The sequence below is a fragment of the Cygnus olor genome, chromosome 4 (genome assembly GCF_009769625.2).
Source record: "Cygnus olor isolate bCygOlo1 chromosome 4, bCygOlo1.pri.v2, whole genome shotgun sequence".
Taxonomy (NCBI): domain Eukaryota; kingdom Metazoa; phylum Chordata; class Aves; order Anseriformes; family Anatidae; genus Cygnus; species Cygnus olor.
The window spans coordinates 33,425,845-33,452,571 of record NC_049172.1 but is presented as its reverse complement, the minus strand read 5'-3'; the positions used below and the strand labels follow the sequence as shown (position 1 = coordinate 33,452,571).

Here is a 26,727-nt window from a genome sequence, read left to right as displayed (position 1 = left end):
ATGAAACAAATTAGAAAGATGACTTCGGTACTGACAAATATGAATGGCGCACTAAGGAGCAGGGTGGGAAAACGTGTTAACATATGACTAAGAGACATATTATATCCTAGACTAAAGGTCAAATCTGCATGAAAAACTTGCTCATAGAGAGATACACTAATCTTTAAGTGCCTAAAGTAAACTATCAAGAACTTTTCAGCAGTGTTTGCACTTGGTGTCACCACTCTCTCAGCACCACATACACTACAGGCTTGAATGAACTCAGCAATAAAGAACATAAAGCAAAAAGTAGATTATATCTCAGCTGGGTTCTTCATAATTAAAAAAAAGCTAGACTGCATGTTAAGCAGAATAGCAGAATATTGGCAAAGATGTAACTTGAAGAAAGTTTGCTTAAAGTATTTTAATCTACAAAACTCCATTAAAAAAATGAAAAAAACATAAAACATTTGAAAAATCTTACCTAGAAACCCAATGCAGCATTTTAACAACAAATTAACCCATACTAAGTTGTGTACAAAACAGCAAAATGTTGCAAGGATGTAGTACATTTTAAACATAAGAGCAACAAGAAAATACATTTGGAGACAACCATATTTAGTACATTTAGTATTTACAGTCATATCCGAATTCCCAAATAAAAGTGAGGAAAAAAACAATAATGAAAGATATATCTGAAATTGAGACAAAAATAATTTTAGTAATTCTATTCATGTTCTTTTCCATAGATAATAACATCACTCTTGCTGAATCTTGACAGTTACAGAGAAAAGAGGTAGTTTGCAAAAACATTTACTACTATCCCAGAACTCAGAACATTTTGTCAGGGTAAAACTTACCAAACAGCTTCGAATTTCTCAAAATTTATCAAAAATCATCTATGAAAGCTTTAACATGGCATCAACATAACAAGTCAAGCTACCTGATTAATCAATACAGAGGTTCTGATTGCAATGAGAGTGATAAAAGTTACTCTAACCCTAGCCAGCTTCAAGCTCTCAACAGATGATCATCATTATGCGTCTATCACGGTTCCATATACTCAGGCTGTACAAATGTGTCCTATTAGTACATGGTCTGTCTGTTTGGCAACTCCAGTCTTAAGACAAATGGCAGCTGCTGCCCTTCAAGGTCTGAAGTCAAGTCCTCAGGGAATCTGAAAGCCCAACTCAAAAAATCAAGGCCTGTTCATTAGAGACTGCTCCAGGGGAAACTTGCAAGGCTGCCATTAGAACTATATAAAAGAGCTAATTATTTTTATAAGACTTTTAAACTATCAAACACACTCTGTTACAATAAAAAGTATTTACTGCCAGCATTCCATTAAAAAGGGATTGTTTTTTGTCAAAAAAATCAGCTAGTGACAATACAGAGCTAAAGTCTTTGTATTAAAAAAAAAATTAATGAGTCTTCTAGGAGAAAGTTGTGTAAAAATTAACTAGATGAGATAGTTTCTCAAGTGGATGCATAACATCAAGAATATTGTTGTGGCAAAATATTCCAAATACACTCAAATCTTTCTAATGAACTCTAAATTGGGTTAAGATTGTTTGTGTGACTATCTGCAGCTGAAAAGGACAAGTAACTCAAGAAAAGTGAGATCACTGTTGCAAGACTGACTGAAAAGAATCCATAATATTCTTTATTTGTTTCAAACTTGTACTGGTAACTAACAACTGAAAATGCTAAAAGTACACAAATGCACTGATAAACTACTTAAAAAGGCACTGGGCCCCATTGGCATCAAGCACCAAGACAAAAGAACTGAAAACCGAAAGTAAGCTGTTTCAGTGTTTTCCCTTTGATAAAACATAGAAACAAAGGTTATAACAACAATAGTTATTTTCAGAAAATGTACTCTAGGGAAGTGTTAGAACACTTTTTTAAAAAAAAATCATAACCACAATTGTTTACTATTTTAACTGTGGAACCAAATCAAAGTTTTTTTAATGAATTATTTTTCCAGCTGCATGGCGTGACAACACTGTATTGAATTCTAATGGTATAACAGATCACTGCTATAGAGTATTTATTACATAGTATTTATTGCAAATCTTTTAAAAGTGCTATATGAAATTCATTAGTGTTCCTTAATCAATTCTTGGATCAACATGCACATTAGCTTCCGACAGCCTAATTCAAAAAAGCAATTACAACCCTAGTCCTTATGTAAAAGGATGACAGAAAGAAACTATGTTGAACCAGTTAAAAAGAATGAAAAAGTAAAGAAAACAGATTAGGAATGATTTATATCAAGGCCTAGTGCTGAAGTTAATTACAACTAACCCAATAAAATAGTTCCTTTATTATTGTACAGCAAGTAATAACCTTAGACGCAGAAAACAGAACTCTTTGCTGACTTTTGCATGCTCAATTCCACAGCACACTACATTAAGAATTAAACAAGCAGTAAATAATCCATAGAGAAACAGCAGTTTTTTTTTTTTTTTTTTTTTTTTTTTTTTTTTTTTTTTTTTAACTAAAAGCAGAAGACTCCCCTGCTGTTTAACCATTTGGGATATTCCATGTAAACAGAACTTCCTATAAACCGGTATTATGTTGTTAGTGGTAAATGCCTAAAATTACCTCATAATGTGAGTTTAATTTCAAGACTTAGAAGTTTGAGTCTGAGTCACAGTAATTTTTTATAGATTCTGAAAATAAATTATATGCACACAGAACTGGATTAGTTTGCATACTGACATGCTACATTCTTCATTGAAATACTAAAACTGTCAGCATGTCAGACAATGCCTTCTATGCAATGAGATTATATTTGAAGTGTCAACTGCTGTCTTCTCTACAAACTGCAGCATCCATCCTGAAAGCTATGTATTATGAAAGTTACACTACATAAGATACTACAGTATATACTTTTAGATACAGCCATAAAATTTTGGCACAAGTTGCAGTTACCATAATTTAAGGCGATACTAAATATTCTTAAAGCAGGATTTTAATAATGTTTTTAAAAAAATTAAAGTTCATTAAAAATTATGAAACTATAACTGTCAGAATAAATAGAATGCTACCAGTAATAACTATCACAGCATAGAATCTGCATATCACCAGAACTCACAAATTTCATTTTTATATCTGTGGAAAAAACTATGAGCATGTACATGAAAAACATTTATTACGTGCCATTTGTAGCAATCTAAATTGCGACTTGATGTGTAAAATTAAATCCCTAGAACCAACGTTGCACTGACATGAGAGAGAGAAGTCTATGTTAAACTCCAGCTCCTCTACATTCCCACTACAGCAACAAACTGTAGAATGGGAAAGAAACGAGTGAGTGGATCACTGATTTCAGGTCCACATTTCTGATGGAGGAAGCAATTTGCCTGGGCAGCCTCTCCCCTTTCTCTCTCCCACTAGCAGGCTGTTGCCATGACTCCTCATGAAACGACATCAGGGGTCAGGTTTGAGTTCATCTAGCAGCAAACCTTTTCCACTGCAGTTTCCTCTTCAGGTTCTGTAACCATCAGCTATTTTCAATGTAGAGATGAAACGCAGTAGCTTCGGGAAGAACTACAACAGAGATCTTAAACATTAATCGAGAAAAAGTAAAAAAGCAGCTCTGCAAATATGCAGAAATGGAAAGCAAGAAACTATAAGTCAAATGAAATGAGTCAGAAAAACAGAAGTAAGGAAAAGGGACAACATGAGACAGACAAAAGGAAGAGATGTGAACAATCGAGCTGCAGTACTAGCGTCTTTTAATGGTGAAAGGAAAACAAATCACAGAATGGCAAGAGTATAAGGCAACTGCCTCTTGATCAGTGCTTATTGTTTGACTGTAATGTTCATTCCTGAGATTTGGCAAAACCACTGCAAGGAAAAAAAATTTGTTGCCCAAAGTAGACTACTAGTCATGAAGACACGAAAATCACAATATACTTACTGCTGCACAGTTGTGCTACTAGTGACAGACTGATCCCACTGATAGCAACATTCATCATCATCACCAAAGAGCAGCAACCTTCCTGCTCAATGTCTTATATGCTTTATCTAAATAAATTTAACCACTAAAAAAACTCAATAGCATATATGGTGAATGCTATTTTGGAACTGAAAGCCCTTTAATATTAACCTTTTCCCCAGATGTAGCTTAGTTTCAACTTAAAACCTTATCATGAATGCAAGCAAACTTTGAGGGAATGAAACCAAACTTGATAAACCACTCCCACTTCCTTTCTCAAAAGACAGGATCTCCAAACCTGTCCTTCATCATTAAAACATCCTAATGCAGACATTTTCAGAAAAGATTTAGGAAAAAAAGAATACACGATAAACAATTTTCTGCTCCTTTCACTACAAATTTTCCTGTGCGCTTACCAAGTAAGTTCTCCAAAATGAAAAAGTACCACACCACTTATATTTAGGTAGAAATAAAAATAAATGTCCATAAGGAAATTGTTAGAAGGCACTGGAAAATCCATTTGATTCTTCTGAATCAAATTTGACTCAGAACTAGGACCTAACACCTAACAGACATGCACCTCCATCATATTCATGGCTGCATTATCCAAAATAAGATTTTTCACTTGAACGAGTTTTCTTAAGATATTTATAGAAAGATTAGTTAATCATCAACATATTTGATGAGACAGATATTTTTCCAATTGCAGAGAAACATAAAAAGGCACAGACTTTGGCACAGAAGGCACAGAAGTTGTAAATAAGTCTAAAGCTTAGTCTACAACTGAACATCACCACTATGCAAAGTTCCTACTGCCATAACTCTCAGCAAACACCACCACTCTCCAGATGTTTCTGAAACAGTTTTGCTTGCAGACAACGGAGAGAAATGATTTGGTTTGTTAACATGAACAAAAATGTTCACGCACGTGTAATTACTATGAAGTCAGAGACGAGCATTGCCACCCTCTGAACTTTCCATAATCCCACCCCCCTCCCCTCCACTAAACCTCTTTCCATAGTCTCAAATTAAACAGACTAGCTGTAAAACAGCAGGGTGTCGAATTAAGGCACACTTTATTTTCAGAGGTCTCCACACTTTGTGGCTGACTTCCTGGCAGGAAGAGTTCCATTTCAGTGCAGAGCCCCATCAGCAGGGAGCTCACAGAATTAAGTGCCAGTTGATATTACTTTGTTTTGCATTTGCCACCCATGAGAATATTGTTCAAAGATCTAGTTATAAAGTCAGCATGGTATCATCCTTCTGACTAGACTGCCAAGCCACAGGGTGTGCTCTCACTGCACAAAACTCACCTTAAATGGTGGTGTTTTTTTAAGTCCTAGTGTGCTGGTGAAGCAACAGGATGCCTTTTTTCTTCAGAAAAGTCTTGCTTCTGTAGCTAAATTATGTTCCCTTACTTTTGAACATCTGCAGCAGTGTACATTTGGGGAGATGAAACTGACCTGTTCCCCTCTCAGACCCCCAAAATTCAAATTTAAGTTAGAATATCCTCTCTCCTCCCTGAACAGAAAAAAAACATACATTAATCATACTTTCAGCCTAGTTTTAAATTCTAAAGGCTAATATTTTTAGCTGTAGTGGACATGTTTGCCATTAAATTGCCATTAACACCACAGCCTGGATTCCTGACCAAATTCAAGTAATTTTCATTTGATAAGAGAAATTTTCTCAGTAAGAGTCTATATCATCTGAAAAGCCTACAGAACAACCACTAAAGATAGTGTGCATATATATGTATATAAGCATATATCACAAAAAAAAAAGGGGGGGGGGGGGGGGGAAGGGGAGGAAAGAGGTGGAATTCCTTTTTTTCCCCCAGCACTTTACTGATGGTAAGACTTACATTTTAGTAAGATGACCTTAGGAAGGTTCATCTCCCTCTCTTCCAGTATGGTAAACTATTTCTAAGAGGGCTTTTGTGCTTTTTTTAACCCTACCTTCTATGTTTTCCTCTATCCGAAGTCTGCAAGTCATGCTGACGAGTGTATTGTCCTAAGAAATAATGCATCATGTAAATCCACACCAAAACATCATGGCTTTACTACACCTATCCACTTCTACCTGTCTATACACCTTCTCAGTTGAATATTTAGCACGCATGCCAACTTCCTTACATATACTTCTTATTTTTGTTCAAAACCCCAAAACTCACTCACTTTCCAAAAAACTGCAATGTAGTATAGAACAAAAAAACAACAGTTCTTTCACACTTACCTTCTCAGTCTCATAGCCTGCTTTTGTTAAGTACTTCAAAGTAAAGTTGCTGAAAATTACATAGGGCATTTTCCAAATGGGTCATAAGTAGGTCTACAGAAAATGAGTTTTTATTAGGAAGCCATTTCTATTGCTTTCATGATTATTTATATCTAATATGCACAAACATGTATCCCATTTAATAAAAGTATGACAAAAATCATATACTGTTCTGTTTTCCACATACTAAATGTAACACATCATAGATTTTGCTCGCCTTGAAATTCCACATCATATATTCCATCCCTAAATTGGGGAGTGAGAAAACCTTTAAAGCACCTCCTAGACTAAGAATTATGGAAAGATATAAGGAGATAAAGCCAAAGCAGTATCTTGTGCATTTTAACTACTGTGACCACTACTTGTCGGGATACAACTAAAAAGTGCTTATTGCATCAAGTCAAAAATATGCCACTTACTATTCATACAGTATTGGCAAATCATTCCCAATACATTCTAATCTTTTTCCATACTTAAAGCAACAGCCTAGTTTAAATTATACACTTCTTTGATTTCTATTACTAAGCAAACTGTCAATATACACCCACTTCACAGACTTATGAAAGAAACCATTCCCTCTATTAGTTTATTTAAAAAAAAAAAAAAACTTGGCAGTGATGGACACAGCAGTTTTAGAGTCCTGTAAGCCATACTAAGAGCTAACAAAACATATTATTCCTGAAACCAGCAACTACAGCTAAGAATAAAGACACAGTTTGAACATACCTTAAGTGTAGCAAACTAATGTGGGATCCAAGAAGTGCAAAGTTTAGTGATTATTATGAAAAATTCCTTGTCTGAAATTCCTATTTAAACAGGTTAGAATGGCTCTTCAAGCAATTTCATTGAATCAGATAGGTTAAATATTGCAGGGAATTATAAGCAATGCATGTTTCAAACAATTAAGAAAACAATGGGAAATTGAAGTAGGAGTGAAGTTCCAAGAGAAAAAAAATGCATTAACCTGGAGTTTCACACAGAATATATTACAATAACCTTTTTTCCTGGGGATTCTAAGTCTATGCAGCACTTACATCAGAAAAAAAATATCCATAGTTAATTCCAAATGTAATTTCAACATACTCCAGTTCAAAGGAAAGGATTTCCAGCTGTTTCTATTTATTTAAATCTTATCAAAATTGCACTTCAGACAGTTATGTACCAAGCTGGCATCCAGTTTCAAACATTTAAAACATATAACACAGTTCAATGAAGCAAGCAGCAAAATACCCTTAGCATATGTAATCCTTTTGTAATCATTCGAAGTACCCTGCTCAATGATATATACCAACTATGAAAGTTCAGCACCCAAAGTGAGATCCTCAGAGATGTAGGAAATTTGTTCAGAATGATTTTATGAGAACTCAGGAAAGAAAGAAGCTATACTGTGTTTACAAATACACAGATACACAAAGCATAACAGAGAATCCAAGGGATCTAGGCAGATTGCTATTTTAACTTTGTTTTGCTAAAAGAAAACTTACTGACAGGACAGTATGTAAAATCCAAGCGCCAAAGGACTATGCTTAAGGAGTCTAGATTCCACAGCTAAAGCTGTGACTGACCATTCACCACACAGCTGTGTTGATATCAAGTACACCTTGTAACGCAGAAGAATGCAGAAACCCTCAGCTTTATCCCCAACACCTTACAGAGAAGAACAGAATGTCTTCATAAATCATAACCAAAGGTGGAAACTATAACTGAGGACAAAGCAGATGAATCACAACGTTGATTTTACAGACTGAAAGAGTTTAATTTCTTTCTAAACTGGAATATTCCACGTTGCCAGGTGAATGCCCTTAAGCTTTCGGACTATCAACTTCTTTGGGAGTTTCTGTTCAAATTTTTCCTCTGACTGACTGTTCTGCTTGATGATAACAACAACGATTACTTGAAATATTAATTAAAGTGCAAGTCTTTTCTACGGGAGGACAGCACTGATAGCGTGGTCACTGGCTACTCTGTGGGATCCATCTTCCACTCTACCTAGCTTTGATCAGTCTCTATCCTGCAAAACAAAGTGATTGTAGATAAAAATACACACTGAAAAGGGTAAATAACAAAGAGTTTTTTGAAAATGAAATAGTTTCCAATACAAAATCACTTGGCTGAAAATATCCTGAAGTAGACTGTACATAAAGCTCAACAGACATTTCCTAATACCTTCCATACAATAGCATCATAAAGATAGAATAAGAATCTTCCATTTTGTATGCCAATTACACTGGCCATGCAACATTTGTTACGAAATTGCATTAGGAATGTTCCTACTTCAACCTGCATAACAACTAATAACATGCTTTATAATACGCCTAGCTCCACTTGGTATGAAGTAGATCTGAGGCAGCTTCAGAATCTAGATAATCAATAGCAGAATAAGATGACTGAGGGGTCTGTCTTGGGACTGGTACTTTTTAATATCTTCATCAATGACATAGATAATGGGATCGAATGCACCCTCAGCAAGTTTGCAGATGACACCAAGCTGATTGGTGCAGTCAATACAACAGAAGGAAGGGAAGCCATTTAGAGGGACCTGGACAAGCTTGAGAAATGGACCCATGTGAACCTAATGATGTCCAGCAAGTCAAAGTGCAAGGTGCTGCAACTAGGTCAGGGCAATCCCAGACATGAGGGCAGACTGGGAGAACTCATTGAGAGCAGCCCTGCAGAGAAGGACTCGTGGGTTCTGGTGGACAAATGCTTGACATGAGCCAGCAGTGTGTGCTTGCAGCCCAGAAGGCCAACTGCATCCTGGGCTGCATTACCAGAGGAGTAAGCCAGCAGGGAAGAGGGAAGTGATTGTGCTCGTCTGCTCTGCCCTTGGTAGGCCCCACCTGGAGTGCTGTGTCCAGGTCTGGGGCCCCCAGCACAAGAAGGATGTGGAGCTGTTCAAGTGGGTACAGAGGAGGGCCACAAGGATGATGAGAGGGCTGGAGCACTTCTCCTATGAAGAAAGGCTGAGAGAGCTGGGGCTGTTCAGCCTGGAGAAGAAAAGGCTCTCTCTGGGGAGACCTCATGGAAGCCCTTCAGTACTTAAAGGGGGCTTATAAAAAAAGATGGAGAGCAACTTTTTGCTCGGTCAGATAATGACGGGACAAGGGGAAATGGTTTTAAACTAAAAGAGGGGAGATTTAGATTAGAAGTTAGGAGGAAATTCTTCACTCATCTGAGGCACTGGAACAGGTTGCCCAGAGAAGCTGTGGATGCCCCATCCCTGGAGGGTGTTCAAGGCCAGGTTATATGAGGCCCTGGGCAACCTCATCTAGTGGGTGGCATCCCTGTCCATGGCAGGGGGTTGGAACTGGCTCATCTTTCACGTCCCTTCCAACCCAAACCATTCTATGATATGATTCTATGACTTTGAATACTCTTGCTTCCTTCCACAGCTAGCTCATCTCTACAGAAGGCTAGGCTAGCAGATATTGTTTAAATGTTCAAATTCTTCAGAATAACACAAGCTAATAAACATACAACTTGTTTAGCCACAACACACCTGTGGGTAATGAATTTTTTTGTGCACCTCAGTGCACTACAGAAAGTTAACAAAACGCAAACACCTATGGACACCTATGGGCACGACTCATAGAGCACCTTCTCCTGAACTTATCCATTTAGACTTTAGGAAGTCCTTTTTTCTACTTTTTATTTGTCACGGCGTTAATCCTTTCTATTTGCCTAATAAAGTTATGTTTCTAAGAATTTTATCACAAAATCAATTTATTACTCAAGGTTAGGGTTTGTTTGTTTTTACACAAATATAGCTGCATTCATCATTCATTCTTACCAGAATTATACTATCCAGACTGTAATCTTTAATAAGAAAAAGACACAAAGATAAAGCCATGCTGCTTCAAAGAACTAGATTAACTGCTATAGATTCTAAGTGGCCTTAAAGTGAAATTAAAACATGTATTAAAATCAATATAAAGTCATTTGGCTGCAAAATTTCCTACAGAATCTGCTTTCTGTACCAAAATAAATACATTTTTCAGATCATGAGTATAAAGGATTATTAGATCCCTTTAAACTAATTTTCAGCTATTAGAACACAAAGTAATTAGATGGAAAAATATCATCTTCATTAAAATGTCATCACCTAAATGGTGGGTCACAAACATTCAAACACCATTTATTCTCTTAATAACTAAACCAAGATATTGTTAGACTTTTTGTGCTTCTGTTGATTTCAGCTGCCACGGTATCATACCGATATAGCCCTTTAGATAACCTCTACCCAATTCAGCTAAAACTTCACAGTGATCTCTATGACTATCCATCACATGGAATTGCACTCAGAAGTAAATTACGAACCAGTGCAGATCACAGTGCATCACCACAATACGTTCTCTCTGGACATAACAAAAACCTAAAACCAGACATCTACATCAGCTAAAGTCTCCAAATAATTCAGAGGCTTACCACTTTTTAGAACACTGCAGAAATCCATTCCTGAGGTAATGAAATTGGATCATTGATACAAAGCTTAATTCCAAGTACAGAATACCCAGGAAAGCCTTAAGATCATGTGAAATTTTACAAACATCCAAGTACCAGGGTGAAGGAGGGGGATGGTGTGCAACAAGTATGATGAAAATCAAAATCTTAACTACCATCATATCATGCTTCCTTGGGGGAAACACAAAATCCTATTTTGTTCGTTCACAGGTACATGATTGTGTGGCACATGTTGATATTGTTTAAATAATTATAATTCCTTCTTCTGCTTTAATGCTACTGATCAGTTTCTTTTCCGATTTTCTGCCTTATGTTAAGGCACACAGCCTTGAATCATGCTTTCCTCTTCAAAAAATATAATAATAATCCCCAAAACTATCAGCACAGCACATGACATATTCAACTGTAATCATCGTTCGTTGAACCATATGAACAGATGCTATACTTGCACACAAACTTCTGGAGCATCAGAGTTTATGCTTCCCTCTTCCATCTCCTCAATGAAAGATGTACCTTATCAAGGCCTAATATAAATCTAGTAGCTCAGTTATGTGGTTGTATTGCAATACACCACATACATATTTCCAGAAGATAAAACACCTAGAGATTAAATGTATTAAAGCATTGGTCTTGGTTTTCTAAATCCCATCACCTGTTAAGGATGTGTCCTTAACCCCTTTGAAACAACAGAGGCCAGAAGAGGGAGGAACCGCACAGCTTTTCTACACTGAACCAGCAAGCAGGGTGTATCTGTGTGTGTGTGGGAGGGGTGCTGTGATTATAAAACATTATGCAGTTTTTGTTAATTTTTATTTGCCAAACTTTTATAAAGGTTGGGTGGCTTTCCACCTATTTTAGAAAATTTTACAATAGCAGAACAGTACTGGAGTCAGTGAGTGGAAGATTTTGGGCTAGAAAATTTAGATGCAGTAGAAAAAAGCTCTCAAGTAAAATATGTATCCGACAAGAACCTAGTTAGTTCTCTTACATATATTTCAGTGACAATTCAGTTGATTTACTACAGAAAAAAGGATGAAGAATTTTTCAAGAGCTGCAAATTCTGTAAATTCAAAGGCATCAAGGAAAAAAACCGAACTTACTTCACCTATTTTTGTACCTTTTCACCTTGGATCTACAATAATAGGATGAACATTTCATGTATGTGAGTAATGGAGAATTATTTTTTTTTTTTTTTTTTTTTTAGAAACTTCATGAGAGTATGGAAGAAGACAGTTTTTCCCATTTCAATGAAATATTTCAAGGAAAAAGCTGACGAATGAAAGGATGCACAGTAGGAAATTTACTTTATGGATAAACACACTCATTCACATGTGCCCCTTTGAGTTTTAGGGCATAGAGCAAGAGTCATTTTAGATGAAAATGCTTTTTCCAAGGATGATATCACAGTTTCCCCGTGCAGAAACCTTGCCTCACAATAGCAGGTGAGCATCTTTAACATCCTGACGTCACTTATTTAAAAGGGATAGTAGACACAGGTCTTCACTCTTTTGGCTGGTTTAATTACCTCAACAGGATGCCAGGCCAGACTAGATGGTGCTTCTAGGTTCACTGTACTGTATGCATTTCTGATAAATGGGAAAAGAATAGATGACCTGGCAGAAGGCTCAGACAATAACATGTGATTTACAGGACATGAATGCAGCTACTATAAGATTTATCTGACAGCCCTCTCCGATAGTGGACTGTTGAGTATCCGATGGAATGATTTCTAGTCTGGAAAGTCTGCTACTGAGTAGCCATACACATTATTTATTTATTAGATGTTTTGGGTTGAAACCATTTTTAAATGATGCACTTCACAGTGCTGAGCCATAAATTTAGTTTTAAACCCTAGAAGGGAGGTAGTGTTATTGGAATGTGTGTCAGACTGAATTAGGATGAGCAACACAACGCGTTTATAAAGTGGCCTTGAATGCAACGTCGATTCTTTCAAAAATGATATTAATGTCAAATAAGCAGGAACACTTTGCAGTAATATTAAATGAAGGATTTCTTTATGTTTTGATAGATTTATATAAATGTAAGTATACACACAGACACATGTCTCAAAATGTAGTGTGTCTATCAAAACACAACTTTTTTTGTCTTAGAAAAAGCCTTTTGTCTGTATTTCAAACCACCTGTTTCTCCTTTTACTTTGTGTAAACCATAAAACAATGAGTCAAAATATAAACACAAAACCAAAACACAGAAGCAGTACACTTTTTCCAAATGCCTGAATACACAAAATTTAAACAAGAAAGGGTCTGAGCAGGGTGTAACAATTTCATAGAACTCTCATTGTCTTGAGTTTTTTCATCACTTCACCTGCGAGTTTCATTTTTTCATTTTTATGGGTAAAAAATTACTTGTGAAATTTTATTATTCTATTTTGCACTTCTGAGAAAGAAGAAAATATTCCAGTCATAAATCTAAATCAACATCTTTTAGAAAAACAAACCAAGTGCTTACTACACATATACAATGTTTAAAACTAATTTTCACAAAGAGGTTAACAAAAACACCAAAGTTATTAATCAGAGCAGTCTTTCAATTTCACAATATGATGGCTGACAAATTTGTGAAGTTTTAAATCAAATTTGCAGATACTTACTTTGCAACTATGGCACATTATTTATGTGATTAAAAACTAGTTTTTGACCTGATCTTTTGATCTTTGGCACTTCATCCTCTCCATCTCCTCTTGAAAATTAATTAAAATTTTAGCAAAAGGATATCACTTCACTTCCCACCCTATCTTTGGCCAAAAGAAAAAAAAAAAAAGAAAAAGAAAAAAAAAAATCAATCAAGCTCAACCCCATCTCCTCCCAGTATCTGTAAAATGTCGTCTTGAAATTCAATTTCATATCTCTCAGGCTTTCATGTAGCAAAAGACAGTTCACTTCTTAACAAAATAAATCACTTCTGTGATTGCCATGCTGACCTCTTTGAATTAGGAAAATTCAAAGTGAAAAATGTAATTATCACCCCAGAACAATCTGTATACATCTGGAGCTAATTTTAGATTCATTTCTCACATCATTTTTCATATTGCGCCAAAAATTACAGCTGCTATGCAACTCTAAAAAGACTTCCAGGTCTTTGTGACTTTATTGGTTTATTTCTACTATTTCACAAAGAACAACCTCAAGTCTCTGCAACTAGCACTGCTAAGCAATCACTATATCCTCAATTTGATTAGATTAGTATTAAGTGGCACTGTGACACGTATGACAAATAGATGCATTAGAGCACGTCATTTATTCCTTATCCTTTCCAGTTCCCAAAACCAAACAAGTGACGTACAGTACAGAGCAAAACATGATTTTTAAAAGATTAGATTACCCTACCAAAAAAAAAAAGAAAAAGTCAACCACTAATTATTGAAACAAGCAGCAAGCATACCAAAACCTAATTTTTAAAATGGTAACACCAAGCTGTCAGACACATATTTAGTACTCAGATTAGTTTTACTCTAGCACGTTAATAAATTAATATTAAAACTTGCATATGAATTTCCTGGTAGCAAGGATTCTTTTTTTGGCTTATATCAGCAGCAAATTCATATTCTAGAAGTTGTGAACAATGTCCACGTGACAATATGTAAAATAACTAAATTCCAGAAGTTCCAGGAAGAATATTAAATTCCTTTCAGAGTAAAACTACTTTTTTTCTGTGGAAGATGGAAAACTAGATAAGCAAAGTTCTACATACGTTCATTAGTAATAAGCTCGCTAGAAAACATAACTACTCTTCACTAGTTCATTGTAAAAATCTATTAGGTGTAATCTCCACAAGTAATTGTTCTTATTGCATTTTATTGACAATGCAGACTATCGATTTTTCACACCTTCTATGATTCTTTCATTTGTATTCATGAAATGTCTATCAGCACACTCTAAATAAATTTGGCAATATAGGCACTAAAACGAATAAATCGATGTGAAGAAACATTAATTTTACATTATCCTTATTCGTCAGGCAAGCAAACCATAAGGGTTGTAAATGAAGGTCAAAGGTTTTGAAATGGGTCAGAACCCTTGACCTCTAGACCAATACCATTCCCATTAAAAAAGGCTATTTTAAAGTTTTAAGTAGGGGAATTTACTACCAGAAAGGTATCATTTTTAAGGCACCAAAAGAAAGGCTCAATAAAAACATTCTTCCATTTAATTACAAAAAAAAAAAAAGCAAGAACCAAAAAGAAAACCCAATTAATTCCTTCATCACAATTTTAAGAAAGTTCCTTAGGCTATTTTCTATGCACAAGTAGAGGCGATTTTCAGGTTCTTAAATATCTAAAATCACTTTGCTTTTAGGAACGTAGGAAGCCCCAAACAGCTGACAACCAGGACTGTTTTCTTATATTTTTCTCAAATCCTTATTACCTGTCATATCAATTAAGAATGACAGGGTTTCAAAAGTATTTATCACTCATTTCATAACCTCGACACAAAAGGAAAAATTCTACTCATCCCAAAGGATTCAACATGCCAAGACACAGAAATCAATCTGGTTCTATACCCTTAATATTTCATTGATCCTATTTTATCTTACAAAAATGACAGCATAGAATTATGTCGGCATACCGACATCGAGGTTATGTAAACGCTCAACAGTAAGGTAACATAAAACCCTTAGTGTCTTCTCTTTCCTACCCAATAGTCACAATTAGTATCAGAAAACTTTTTTAGGATGTCAATAAGGCCTTGCATGTAACCTTTTTTAAATAATTACACAGTCTTAAAATTTCAACCGCAATTCCCATTGTGCTCAAAGACTGCAATTCAGACACTATGTAAATCTCACCTGAGAGCAAAGAAGCATCACTAGCTCCACAACTGAACTGCTAGATTTCATACACACGAGACCTAGAAAAAGAAAAAAAATATTAGACAAACACATGCTTATATAGCATCATTTGTTAACACAAAATATTGCAAAGTACAATAGATTAGAAGCGTCTCAACAAGCAAAGAAGGATGAAATTCACAAACCACTTACAGTTTAATTTTTTTAATTTACCAGCACAAAATAAAACTATGTGAGGAAGATCATAAATTTGAAGCTTTGCATCTAAAGATGCAACTAATTGTAATACATTACCTCCAATATTCAGAGTTTCATAAATGTTTTTATTTCAAAATGACCAGAAGTGTGGTTAACATATGTTATATTAATCCAGTGTATCTACATTTTGCTATTTCTTGAAGGATTGGGTCATTATATATGCAGAGAAGGGAAATGGCTCTATGACCTTTGCTTTCTCCATTGCGCATTCTCCTTTCAGCCCCCAGCTATCAATCAAGTTTCCATTTTGTTTCATGGCAGCAGACATCCCAAACACTCTTATTAGTACTTTGACCTTTAACCCCACACTAAACCTTAGCAGAAGCACAAGCAGTAACCTATTATATATTCTCAACTGTTTATAAATGAATTTGACTTATTATTATTTGTATTTGCATGTTGTTTTGTTTTGAGATTGTCTATGACTTTTCTTTTGGCCCCCAAAATGGTTTGGTGTGTTTATTTTTGTCTACTCAGTTCAAATTCTCCCAATCATTTTTTTGCTGTGGTTTTTTTTTTTTTTATCATCCTAACTACAATATATTCATCTCTGCATATATATAATCTACATTACAGTCAAAATACTTTGAAACCTGGTTATGTTTATCTTAAGACAGAGAAATGCAACTAAATAGGACACAAAAACTGCAATTTTCAAACTAAAAATGGGTGGTAATAACAGTTTTGTATGATGTAACAATTAAGAGAAATCTGAAGAATTGGTGTTCGCTACTAAAAGCGCATTGTTGCAATAAACATGACTTTTTAAATTAAGGGCATTAACATCTGCTTTACAGGACTGAGACTAGTTTTTAAAAAGACAAAAAAACACCAGTAGAAAGAAAACTCCATTATCCCAAACTCAATCATTTAAAATCAACACCAGGAAGAGCCACAATTGTTGTGGTACACTTGAATCTTCATCTTCATTGTCTCAGAAGTGGCAGAGGATTCTTCTCAATGTATTCTTCTTACCTGCATTACTGCCTTTCAGTGAGAAACCAAAAAGAAAGAAGCAGATTCACATGCAAAAGATGCACCATAACATCCTCTGCAGAGAGTTCCCAACAGACCCACTACTACAGCATCACAGTCAAAATGCAAGGTCATTGTATACTGAACTTTCTACACTCTACAGTTAATTCTGTGTTGAAGTGTTGACTTTAACAGCAAGTTTTCTTTTTAATGCTCACATTATTTCAGACATCAGCTTCTGTGAGACATTTCCCTGGAAGAGTCAGAAAACTAAGAAAGACATAACAGCAGATGTTCCAACATAATGAGATATAGGAAACTATCAGATGAGATGTAGGCAAAGAGGTAGCAGGCAGACGGATTGCAAAGATGAGGAGACAATGACCTCTGGCAGAGGAGTAAAGACAGAAGGAAGAAGATGCAGCAAAATCCTGTGGACAGCACTGCATGGGAAGGCAGGAAGAAAGCTTCTAGGGCAGAGCCACCATTAAAAATAGACATTGTGCATCTCCGAGATAAAATAAAACCAAAAAAAGCCACTTTTTTTTTCAACGGAAACTTACTTGTACCTTCTATCAGCAACTCCTGCCCATGGCTACCCAAAAGAGTCCGAGAAAGAAAGGGAGCAAAATCCACAAAAATCTCTCTCAGAAGCGGGGCAGCTTTTTCCAAAGCATGTTCAAGCCTGTCTGTAATACTAATAGAAAGATACATATGATTAGCAAAAAAAAAAAAAAGTAGCTGCAGAAATTCCATAGAAAGGAACATAGGTTTTTGCAACATTGAATTGGTATAGATGTATAAGAAGTTACCTCATATTTGAAGCAGAATCTCCTGGCACTGAAGAAACTGTAGGGACAGATGGCAATTTCGAATTAGATGATCCCCTTCCTAAAAGAGGGCGTAATAAATAAATAAATTATATAGGAAAACATGGCAGAGTTTAGACAACTGGACCAGAAACTAAAGCCTCAGGCTCAAACTTTGAGAAGCCATTGTTTTAAAATACATGTGTGACTAAGTATACCTTTGCACTTCTCTGTACCTCAAACGTCATGCGTCAGAAGACCCCTATTTACTTATATTCATATTTACCAGATATGCCACAGCAAGCTTTTTAAATTTTGCTCTAGCACAAATAAAAACTAATTCAAGGAAGCCCTGCAAATTGTTTTTTGAAGGACCTCAGATTAAACTGCAGTGATCCCTCCTGTCTTTATCAGCCATGAGTCTGCCTGAATAAATATAAGAACACTTACAACCTTAAGCACGGGACGCACATAATGTCTTACATACCTAATACTCCCTTAAAGTACTAATGTATACTGCTACTACTAACATAATTTACATACTAATATAAAGCCAACAGTAACATTTATAACATCGTTCGGTTACCAGAAGAGCTCATCCAATTTTAAGTAGCAGAAAAGCCATAACTTTTCACCTAAAATTGTAACACACTTGTTTAAAAATGAGGCAGAACACAAAATCATTGAGCTTTTTCAAGAGTCTAGTTTAAGTTTTTGCCACACCAGGATTTGGAGAAGACAGCTATGACAACATTCTCCATTGCACTGTCAGCATCATTAGCACAATGGCAGTGGTATAACCTCATTTACGTGTTATTAACATGGCCACATCAATTATTCAAAGGCTGATAGAAAAGCCTGTCATTTATGTATCCTACACTTAAAAAAAATGCAATTTTGTTATGTCACATTGACACTACACGGCAGGATAGGAATCTGTAAATACTAAGTTCTTCTGTTCAGTATATAAAGAGAAGCACAAACTTCATACTGCAGCATGGATTGGTATTAGCAATGATGGAGAGGGGGTAAGCAAGACAGCCAGAGATTTCACAGATATTTGCTGACAGGATAGGAATGGTGAAACTCACAAATCTTGCATTGCATTCCAAACTATAGAAAGGAATGAATCTTAGCAGACAGATTTCTGTGCATTTCCCAGGAGCACGACTGCTTCTAGTTCATCTGCAATCCTATCTCTTCCCAACTTAAGGCCCTGTCCTATTCTCTTTCCTCTCACCTCGCCAGTTTCAGATTCCCGTGCTGCTGGAGTGGGGTGGCGGGGGGAAGCATGAAAGAAAAGAGTTCAATCATTTCAGTTCTCACATCTAGCTTAGCAAAGACCTGACCCTTCTCAGAACTACAACTATAGAAAAAAAAAATCCTGATCACCCCACCTCCAGTGGCATGAACTCGGCTAAATGCAACCTTTCTGAAATATGTTATTAAGATCCTGAAAATGTCTACCAAAATGTGTCAATCGCTACTTTAAGTCTTTCTGCTTGACTGAAGTGGAATAAATTTGTAAAAGGTTGGCAAAGGACACATCCTTAATATTGTGGTTATTTCTCCTGCCAAATTTCAGACTTCTGCTCCAAAACAGTGGCAGACAGTTTGCCCCCAAGAATGTATTTTTTCAGCGTGGGGGAAGATGTTTTTCTCTAATCTTGTTACAAAGGCAACACAGAAACTAGAAAATTCAACCAATACATCAAAATGCTGAAAAGTTCTTTTCTTATTTCTTTTTCTTTCTTCATAGGTAGGAGATATCTTTGCAAATGTCATTTGCTTACCTGTTTCCTAAATTCACCACAACGCTCTTATTTTGACATTTGTATGGGATTAAGGGGTCAGAAAGAAATTCAGGTGGGCCATACAGAATGAGGGACCAAAAAAATAGGGAACAAAGCAATGGCTGAAAGTAAGGTAGAATTTTAATTTCTGTGCATTCTTTCCAAAATAGTTCATATAATCAAGGCAAAACAAAGATATATTTCTGAAAATTTCAAGGGGGATAGCTAGATTCTGCAAGTATTATTCAATCTTAACTTTTAAACTACTGCTGATAACTAGCATTCATAGATAGAATGCCTTAAAGAAGAAAAAAAAATCAGGTTTCACCCAGTCAAACCACTAAAAAGCATTTTTGGTATTCCCAAAGGAAAAGCATTCAAACGATGTGCTGAAAATTAGAACAGAGTCTGCTTTACAGAAAAGGAAAACAAAGGCCACAGAAAGGGAAAAGCCACAGGATTCAGTGGTTCAAAAGACTCAAGTTGTTTGTGGGATACTGCACAGCCACTGACATTGATTTTTTGACACACACACTTCCGTAACCTAAATATGCACAACACCTTTTCCCCACTGCCTGTTGGATTGAGATTTGAAAACAATTCATCTTAATGATAACTTTTATATTTAAATAACTAACTGTAATTCACAGCTTTCTCCCTAATGCCCAGCATCTCTGCTCTCACTAAAAAAGTACCTCTAATTTGAGAAGACTGTGAAGTCCACATGTCCTATAATTGACTTATGTCAATATACTGCCCATATGTTGAAAGCTGCACACTGCTTCAGGAAATTCAACAAAATACAAAACTGACATCGTAGCCAAAGCCTCCAAAATAGGAAAGTCACCATGCAGACTATTTTGTTATCTAATGCGTCCATGCTTTTTATTACACATAAGATCTGTGACCAGTAATGCACTGGGTACATCAAGGTCATCAAAAGTATATACAACTAAAATCCCACCACACCAAATGCACAGAGGAAACTAGGATCATTTTATCATTATAATTAAATCATTATATCATAAATATCATTATAAATAAATGAGGCTTTAGTAGCATAGCACAACGTCAGGAGTCAGTTACAGTATTTAGGCCACAAGTAAAATAACTGAAGGAAAAATTAGAAAAAAATCAAGGAAAACACCTGCTAGGACAATGAAATGCCATAATAGCTATCATGAGGCTAATAAACAGACATGCGCTCAGTCAGAGGAAATTTCTTTTCAAACACACAATAGCACTGGCAAAAATGGTGACAGGTAAAGGAAGTCTCTGACAACACAAAGAGAGCATTACTTTTCCTTCTAGAAATCAAAACAAATTGTGCATAACAGAGAAAGATTAATTAAAAGTGTGTAAGTGGAAAACTCTAGTAAGTTTTAAGTTAAAATCAACTATAAAATACAGACATAAAAAAGCACTGATAATTTGATTTTGACAAAAGCATAAGTCAGGCACCTACATAAAGTGATATTTCTTCATGCTTATCGCATAAATCCACATTCCGAACTCAGATACATTTCACTAAAAAGTGAATCTCAGATTTATCACAGGTGAGAATTTCAGCTGCTTTTTTTTTTTTTAGATGCGATTAACATGCATAGTAATTTTTGTATTCAATTTCAGTTTTGTAAAAGCACTTTTTTTAAAAAAATTAACTTAACTCAATGGCTTTTTGTTCTAATATTTTTCTGCCTTTAGTAAAAAAAAATACTTCAGTAGCATTTTTTCATCCACAACACACATGTGGGTAAGTGCAGTAGCTACTTCAAACATGTGGAACTAAACCAACTTATCTCTTCCTTATCCTTTCACTGATAAACTGGCTCCTTCAAACTGACAGTTTTACAGACATTAGCAAGAACATAAAAGAAAATGCAAATAGATCATCTGTCTAGCACCCTTGCAGTGAAACCTTATTGTTTATTCAAGGTCCCCAAGGGTCTAAACAAATAATGTTTCCAGCAATAAAATATTGTTAAAGATCCTTTAAGATCCTTATGTTTTTGCATAAGCACTTATAAACTACGTGTGGGCAATAGAGAAGCAGTGCATGATATATTTTAGTCTGCGAGGATGGGGACAAGGTAAGAAACAAACAATTGAATTAAATAACTACACTTCTCAATTTTGTACAACAGACCTAGCATACAGAAATACACTGATATCCTTTATGACAGGAGTACCTGGTAAAATAATGAGCTCATTCAAAAATACACTTCCAGGACTGGAAGTGTAAAATGAAAGAACACAATGAAAGGTTTTACAAGCTAATATAAGGGATCTGTTACATAAACACGTCTGCAGGTTAAACCGAAACAGATTTCACAAAACAATGGTGCACTCTAAAGTGAAGTTGTTCTAAAACTGTTTTTATACTGAAATAGTGTTAAACCATTTCCATTGCATATCATTAACATTTGAGATTTTTTAAAAGCATCATGAAACTTTTTGGTAACTAGCCTTCAACTAGTGGTAGAGTCAAGTCGGAATGCTCTTGGAAATAGTTATTGTAGTTCAATGAGTTTCTTGAACTACTATTGCACTGATGGTAACTCACTTCACTTTCATTTTTCTTATTTTTGCTTGTCTCCCACTAACATTCTATTGCAAGACTTGAAGGTTATTTTCACTTCTCTAAAAATCAATGAATACTATTCTTCTTTGCAAAAGAAGCAAGCTGTGTGAGAAAACTTACATTTTCCTATATGTAGAACTAAAAAGGAGTCAACTTGGTTTTTTTAATCTCATATTAGTGCTTATTCTCAGCTTCCTTTTAAGCACCCAACTCCTTTTTCACCTCAGCATTTAACACGGCCTTCTTATTTTATTACTTCAGACTATTGGTAACAGACCACACCTCTACCCAAGAGAAGCAGAAATCCTGCAACCAGCTCTGGACGGCTTAGAGGCAAAAAAAAGTGTGTGCGCGCACACACACGTGTGTGTTTCTGTTCCTCTAACTCTCTCTCTCTCTCCCTCAAAAACTGGCAAGAGAGGGAGGAAGCAGACAACAGAAAATGAGTGGAACTTCTCAGCACTTTCTACACTTGGAGCGCCAGTACAGACAAGATGCAATTCACTCCTGCCTGCCACAGACTTTTCATACTCCCTCTTTATAAAAAAATGATACTTGAGCAAGCAAATTGAACAGGAAAAGTCTCAAAATTGCATTCCTTAAACAGTAATAATACACATATGAAATCCTTCGAGTACATAAACATAGATGCTCAGAGCATCACATAAAACTGGGAATACAAACTGCAAAAGAGTTCAAAAAAGTTAATGCCACTTCAGAACATTACAATTATAACTGAAACACTTAAAAAGAAAACTAAGGGACAAACAAAATTACAAGTATCTCACTAGCACATTCACAATAGCTCAGACACCTTCACCAAGTCCTGCCATTCCAACAGCCCTTCTGGACACTGTATGTGCAAAACTCCAATCTCATGTTCAGGCTACAGTAAATTCAAGTAAGAAACAACTCAAATTCCTGCACCTTGGGTAATCACTAGTAAATCATACTCTTCTGCTCAATACCATGCTCTCTCTGCAAGAGACAAATGATCAGCTCAACATGGGCCATGAAGAGGCTTTATTTTCTCCATCCATTATCGGGATCTTTAACGATTGGGATAACAATTCCAGCAGAAGACCAACCCAAAGATCATCAGCAACATAGTCAAAGACAAGTTTCAACCACAAGGGGCACATTTGTATTGAGGAAAAGCCTTTTGTGCTGTGAAATACTCAGTGGCTTGAGTAAGTGAGGATGAAGAAACTTCTACTAAAAAGGCCACACTTTATGAGGCCAAAACATGTTTTCGCCTTCTTTCAAAATATCAGAGGTATAGAGTGAGCGCAGATGGTTATCTTTCCAACTTGTCAGCACTTCCTATTTGGTAGGCCAGGACATGTCACATCCACTCAATATAAAGTCCAGTGAGCTCAGGACAATCTTAAGGGTCAAATATCTGAGATATTCACAGACCTTGAGCTACAGGCAAGATGAAAATTTTAGAAGAAAACATGGGGAAGGAAGCTGATGAATTCAGAGCACAGACAAACAGGAATGAAGACCTCTGGAACTATACTGACAGACTAATATTGCAACATGCAATTTTGATATCACACCTGCAGATGGAGGATGCTCACATACTGCATAAAGCTTATTCCCAAATTATGCTTATATAAACATTACAACTAAAACACTGTCATTTGCTGTTTAATCTTATTTCAGTGTCTATATCTTCCTCTCATTTCTATTTTGTAGTAAAGCAACTCAAACCTACACAATAGAGCATTATATGTAAAGGTTTTGTCTGCTTAGTCATTTTTAAAACATATCAAACAAATGCTTATTAAACACTTTATAAAATATATGGACATAAAAAGCAGCTAAAATTTATTTTTAAAAGTAGCAATGTTTTAAATAGCCTTCATATAAAAATGTGAAAGCTCACAACTTACATTCTCTACCATATATCCCCAGTCTTACCTGCTTTTAAAAAAAGATTTTTTCTTCCTTAATGACTAAGTAAACAGACTTACAATAAATGTTAACTGAAAAGAAAAAAAAATAAGGACAAAGCATTGACTGTCTACTGCAAGGAGACAAAAATGAGTGAAAAACATGATCTGAACTTTGGGAAATTTCTTTTAATTTTGTTTTTATAGGAAGCTCACTTACTGTTACTCCAATAAGGTTAAAGCCCTTATATGGAACCATACTCCAAATTTAAATGTGTGCTATTCACCTGAGCCACACAAATGTAAACTACACCATATCTCCATTTTTTTTTTTTTGTTTCCATGCCACTACTTTACTGCAGAAAAAAAGAAAGTCTTACATTTTAATCGGTTTAAGGCATGATTTCATTTATCCCTTCACTACTACTTCTAATTAATTAGATTGCCAGTCTAAACATGTCTTATATAAAAATATAAGGATTAAAAAATCCTGATTAGTTTCTTTTTATTCATATCGGTTCAGATTAGATGTCCATTTTTTGCCAAAACTCCCAGACATGCTGGAAGCCACACAGTTACAAACTACATCAGTATTGTTTATTGTCTGGATTTCTTATACATTCCACAGGCACCAGGACATTTATTCTTATTCTATGCTTCTTTAAAAGATTGAATGAAACCGAAGATCAGTGTTTATCTGATTTGTTTCAATTAAAAGCAAATAAATACTGACTTCAGAAATGGTAATAATTAAGCCCATATCTAACCTGGGTAAACACATGTGAATTTAATGCACTAGAAATTATTTTAAATAACAGTTTCAGAGCAGGTAAGGTTTTATAGTTTTAAAAACAGATTAGCTGCTAAGAGTCAATCTTCCCCAAACCACTTTAGCATTTTAAGACAGCTTATTTTCCTAGTCCAAACATTACTCCTGGACTAGCATAGTGCTATCCCTCTGTGATTTCAGTGACTAAATAGCTTCTCCCTTTTGCAAAGAATAAGAACATATTAGATTTCAATAGCTTTTCATTTCATTTATCTTGGCTGGAACAAAATCTTTCTGATTTCCCTAAGAAATGTAAGGAGCAGTTAAAAATGACAAGAAATATCTTCCAGACACAAAAGGACATGAGAATGGATTACATTCTTCCCTCAGTCTTTGAAATTTGGATGTAAGATCATAAAAATGGAAAACAGGAAGCTCAAACATTGAAAAGAAACACCAACAATCAGACATAAATTGAGATTTCCTTGATTAAGATGCAAATCAGTTTTAAGACTTGACATTAAACTTCATGGGCACAAACAATCATGTGAGCCTACACAGCCTTCCGACTTAAGCATGGCTAAGTAGAAAAGCATGCCTTTGACACAGTGTATAAGGTTAAACATCATTTATCTCGTATGGAACAACCAGAGAGAGTAAGGGTTCAAAGGACCACTTGCTTATAAACAACATACTCAATTTTGTCCCCACTGAAAAAACTGTCCAAAGCAATTAGTTCAGCATCAACATTGAATCTGACCTCAGGCTAAAGCTATTGGAAGCACTTCTATATAATTTCCAGTCTTACTTAGCATTAACAAATATATCCTTGGACACATACCCTAAAATTTATAAATAAGTATATATTTTATGTAACAAAAAAATGAATGTTGTATTTACACTAAATGTGAGTTAATTTAGCATACCTGTTTTCCTGTTTTTCTTTATCTGTTTGAGAAATTTTCTAATTATACTGCATTAATGAAATCAGACATTTACATTTGTTTGGGTAGGAGGTAAAAGGAGTACCCCCCCTCCCCAAAGAAAAAAAAAATTTTTTTAAGTTTTGTTTTGTTTTTTAAATAGAGCATTATTTTTGTAATTTATTGCTTTTTGAACAGAAGGGTTTGGGGTTGTTTTTTGTTTGTTTTTCCTTATTTTTAACTTCTGTATCTACAGCATCAAAACTAAGAATAAAACAATCTGCATGATAAATGATCAGAAAACATCCAAAAGAATGAAATCTTATATCTATGAACCCACGTAATGTCACTGACAATTGGTCCAGTTTAACCTAGAGTCACATTTATTTTCCTGTGAAGTATCTGGTACCAGTCTTTGTTGGATGCACAGATACCAAATGCAGGCCTGCAAGCTGCTATATGAGAGCATATAGCAAAGATACAGACAACGTAGCATGCAGGATACAGAGGTCTCTTTTGTCTGACCTGATAATTTAGGACATGTTATACCACATACGCTCCAGTAGTTTTAAAAAAAAAAAAGTATAAGATACAATCTTCCCAGATTGACATATTACCCAATAAGAAAATATAACCAGCAATAACTATCAATGTTCTTAATATAAGCAAGACTCACATATAGACAGGTATACAGACAGCTAATATATGTATTTGAATCAGTATTATCACTGAAAACAACTAATGACTTCATGTTTGAAAAACGATTGTTCTCATCTACAGTGTTTTAATACCTGGATACATACTGAAAAACTCACCTTGATTAGAAGATCATAGAACAAAAACTTGTTTGTTTGTGTTCAAATGGATGTTGGGGAAAGGGGAAGCAAGCGTGGAAGGGCTGGGGGTTTTGTTATCCAATTAACTTTTACTCACCGGGAGATTCTCCTGACAGATCTAGGGCTTGGGCTGAATCTAAAGAAGAAACCACACTGACAGAATTTGCAGGAATACCCATAGCAGCTGTAGAAGAGGAAATGGTTGATTTCTTCGGTGGTACAACAACACTCCTACAGAAGACAAAAAGTGGACAAATACCACCATATGAAGGTTCACATGTGATCTAGGACATCCATTTCCATGTCCTGCCAAATTACTGTTCCCTCTCTATTTTCTTCTGTTATCGTCTTTGGCAATCTATCTTAACATAAAGGACACTTCACTGTGGTTTAGTTTTCAATGGGAGTTTAAT

General features: G+C 35.4%; 1 protein-coding gene across 6 annotated transcripts in view; it reads right to left on the bottom strand.

The window, feature by feature from the left end:
• The window catches only part of LRBA (LPS responsive beige-like anchor protein), a 396,366-nt gene that overhangs the window by 276,298 nt on the left and 93,341 nt on the right, over window positions 1–26,727 (bottom strand). For 3 of the 6 annotated variants that reach the window (XM_040554872.1, XM_040554875.1, XM_040554877.1), the window contains 4 exons: window positions 26,412–26,545; window positions 17,518–17,596; window positions 17,269–17,402; window positions 15,470–15,531 (listed from right to left, as the gene is read on the bottom strand). In XM_040554872.1, coding sequence (XP_040410806.1) covers window positions 15,470–15,531; window positions 17,269–17,402; window positions 17,518–17,596; window positions 26,412–26,545 — 409 coding nt within the window. Of the gene's footprint in view, window positions 1–13,274; window positions 13,393–15,469; window positions 15,532–17,268; window positions 17,403–17,517; window positions 17,597–26,411; window positions 26,546–26,727 lie in introns of those variants that run through there. The other 3 variants (XM_040554874.1, XM_040554876.1, XM_040554878.1) reach the window with 2 other exon arrangements.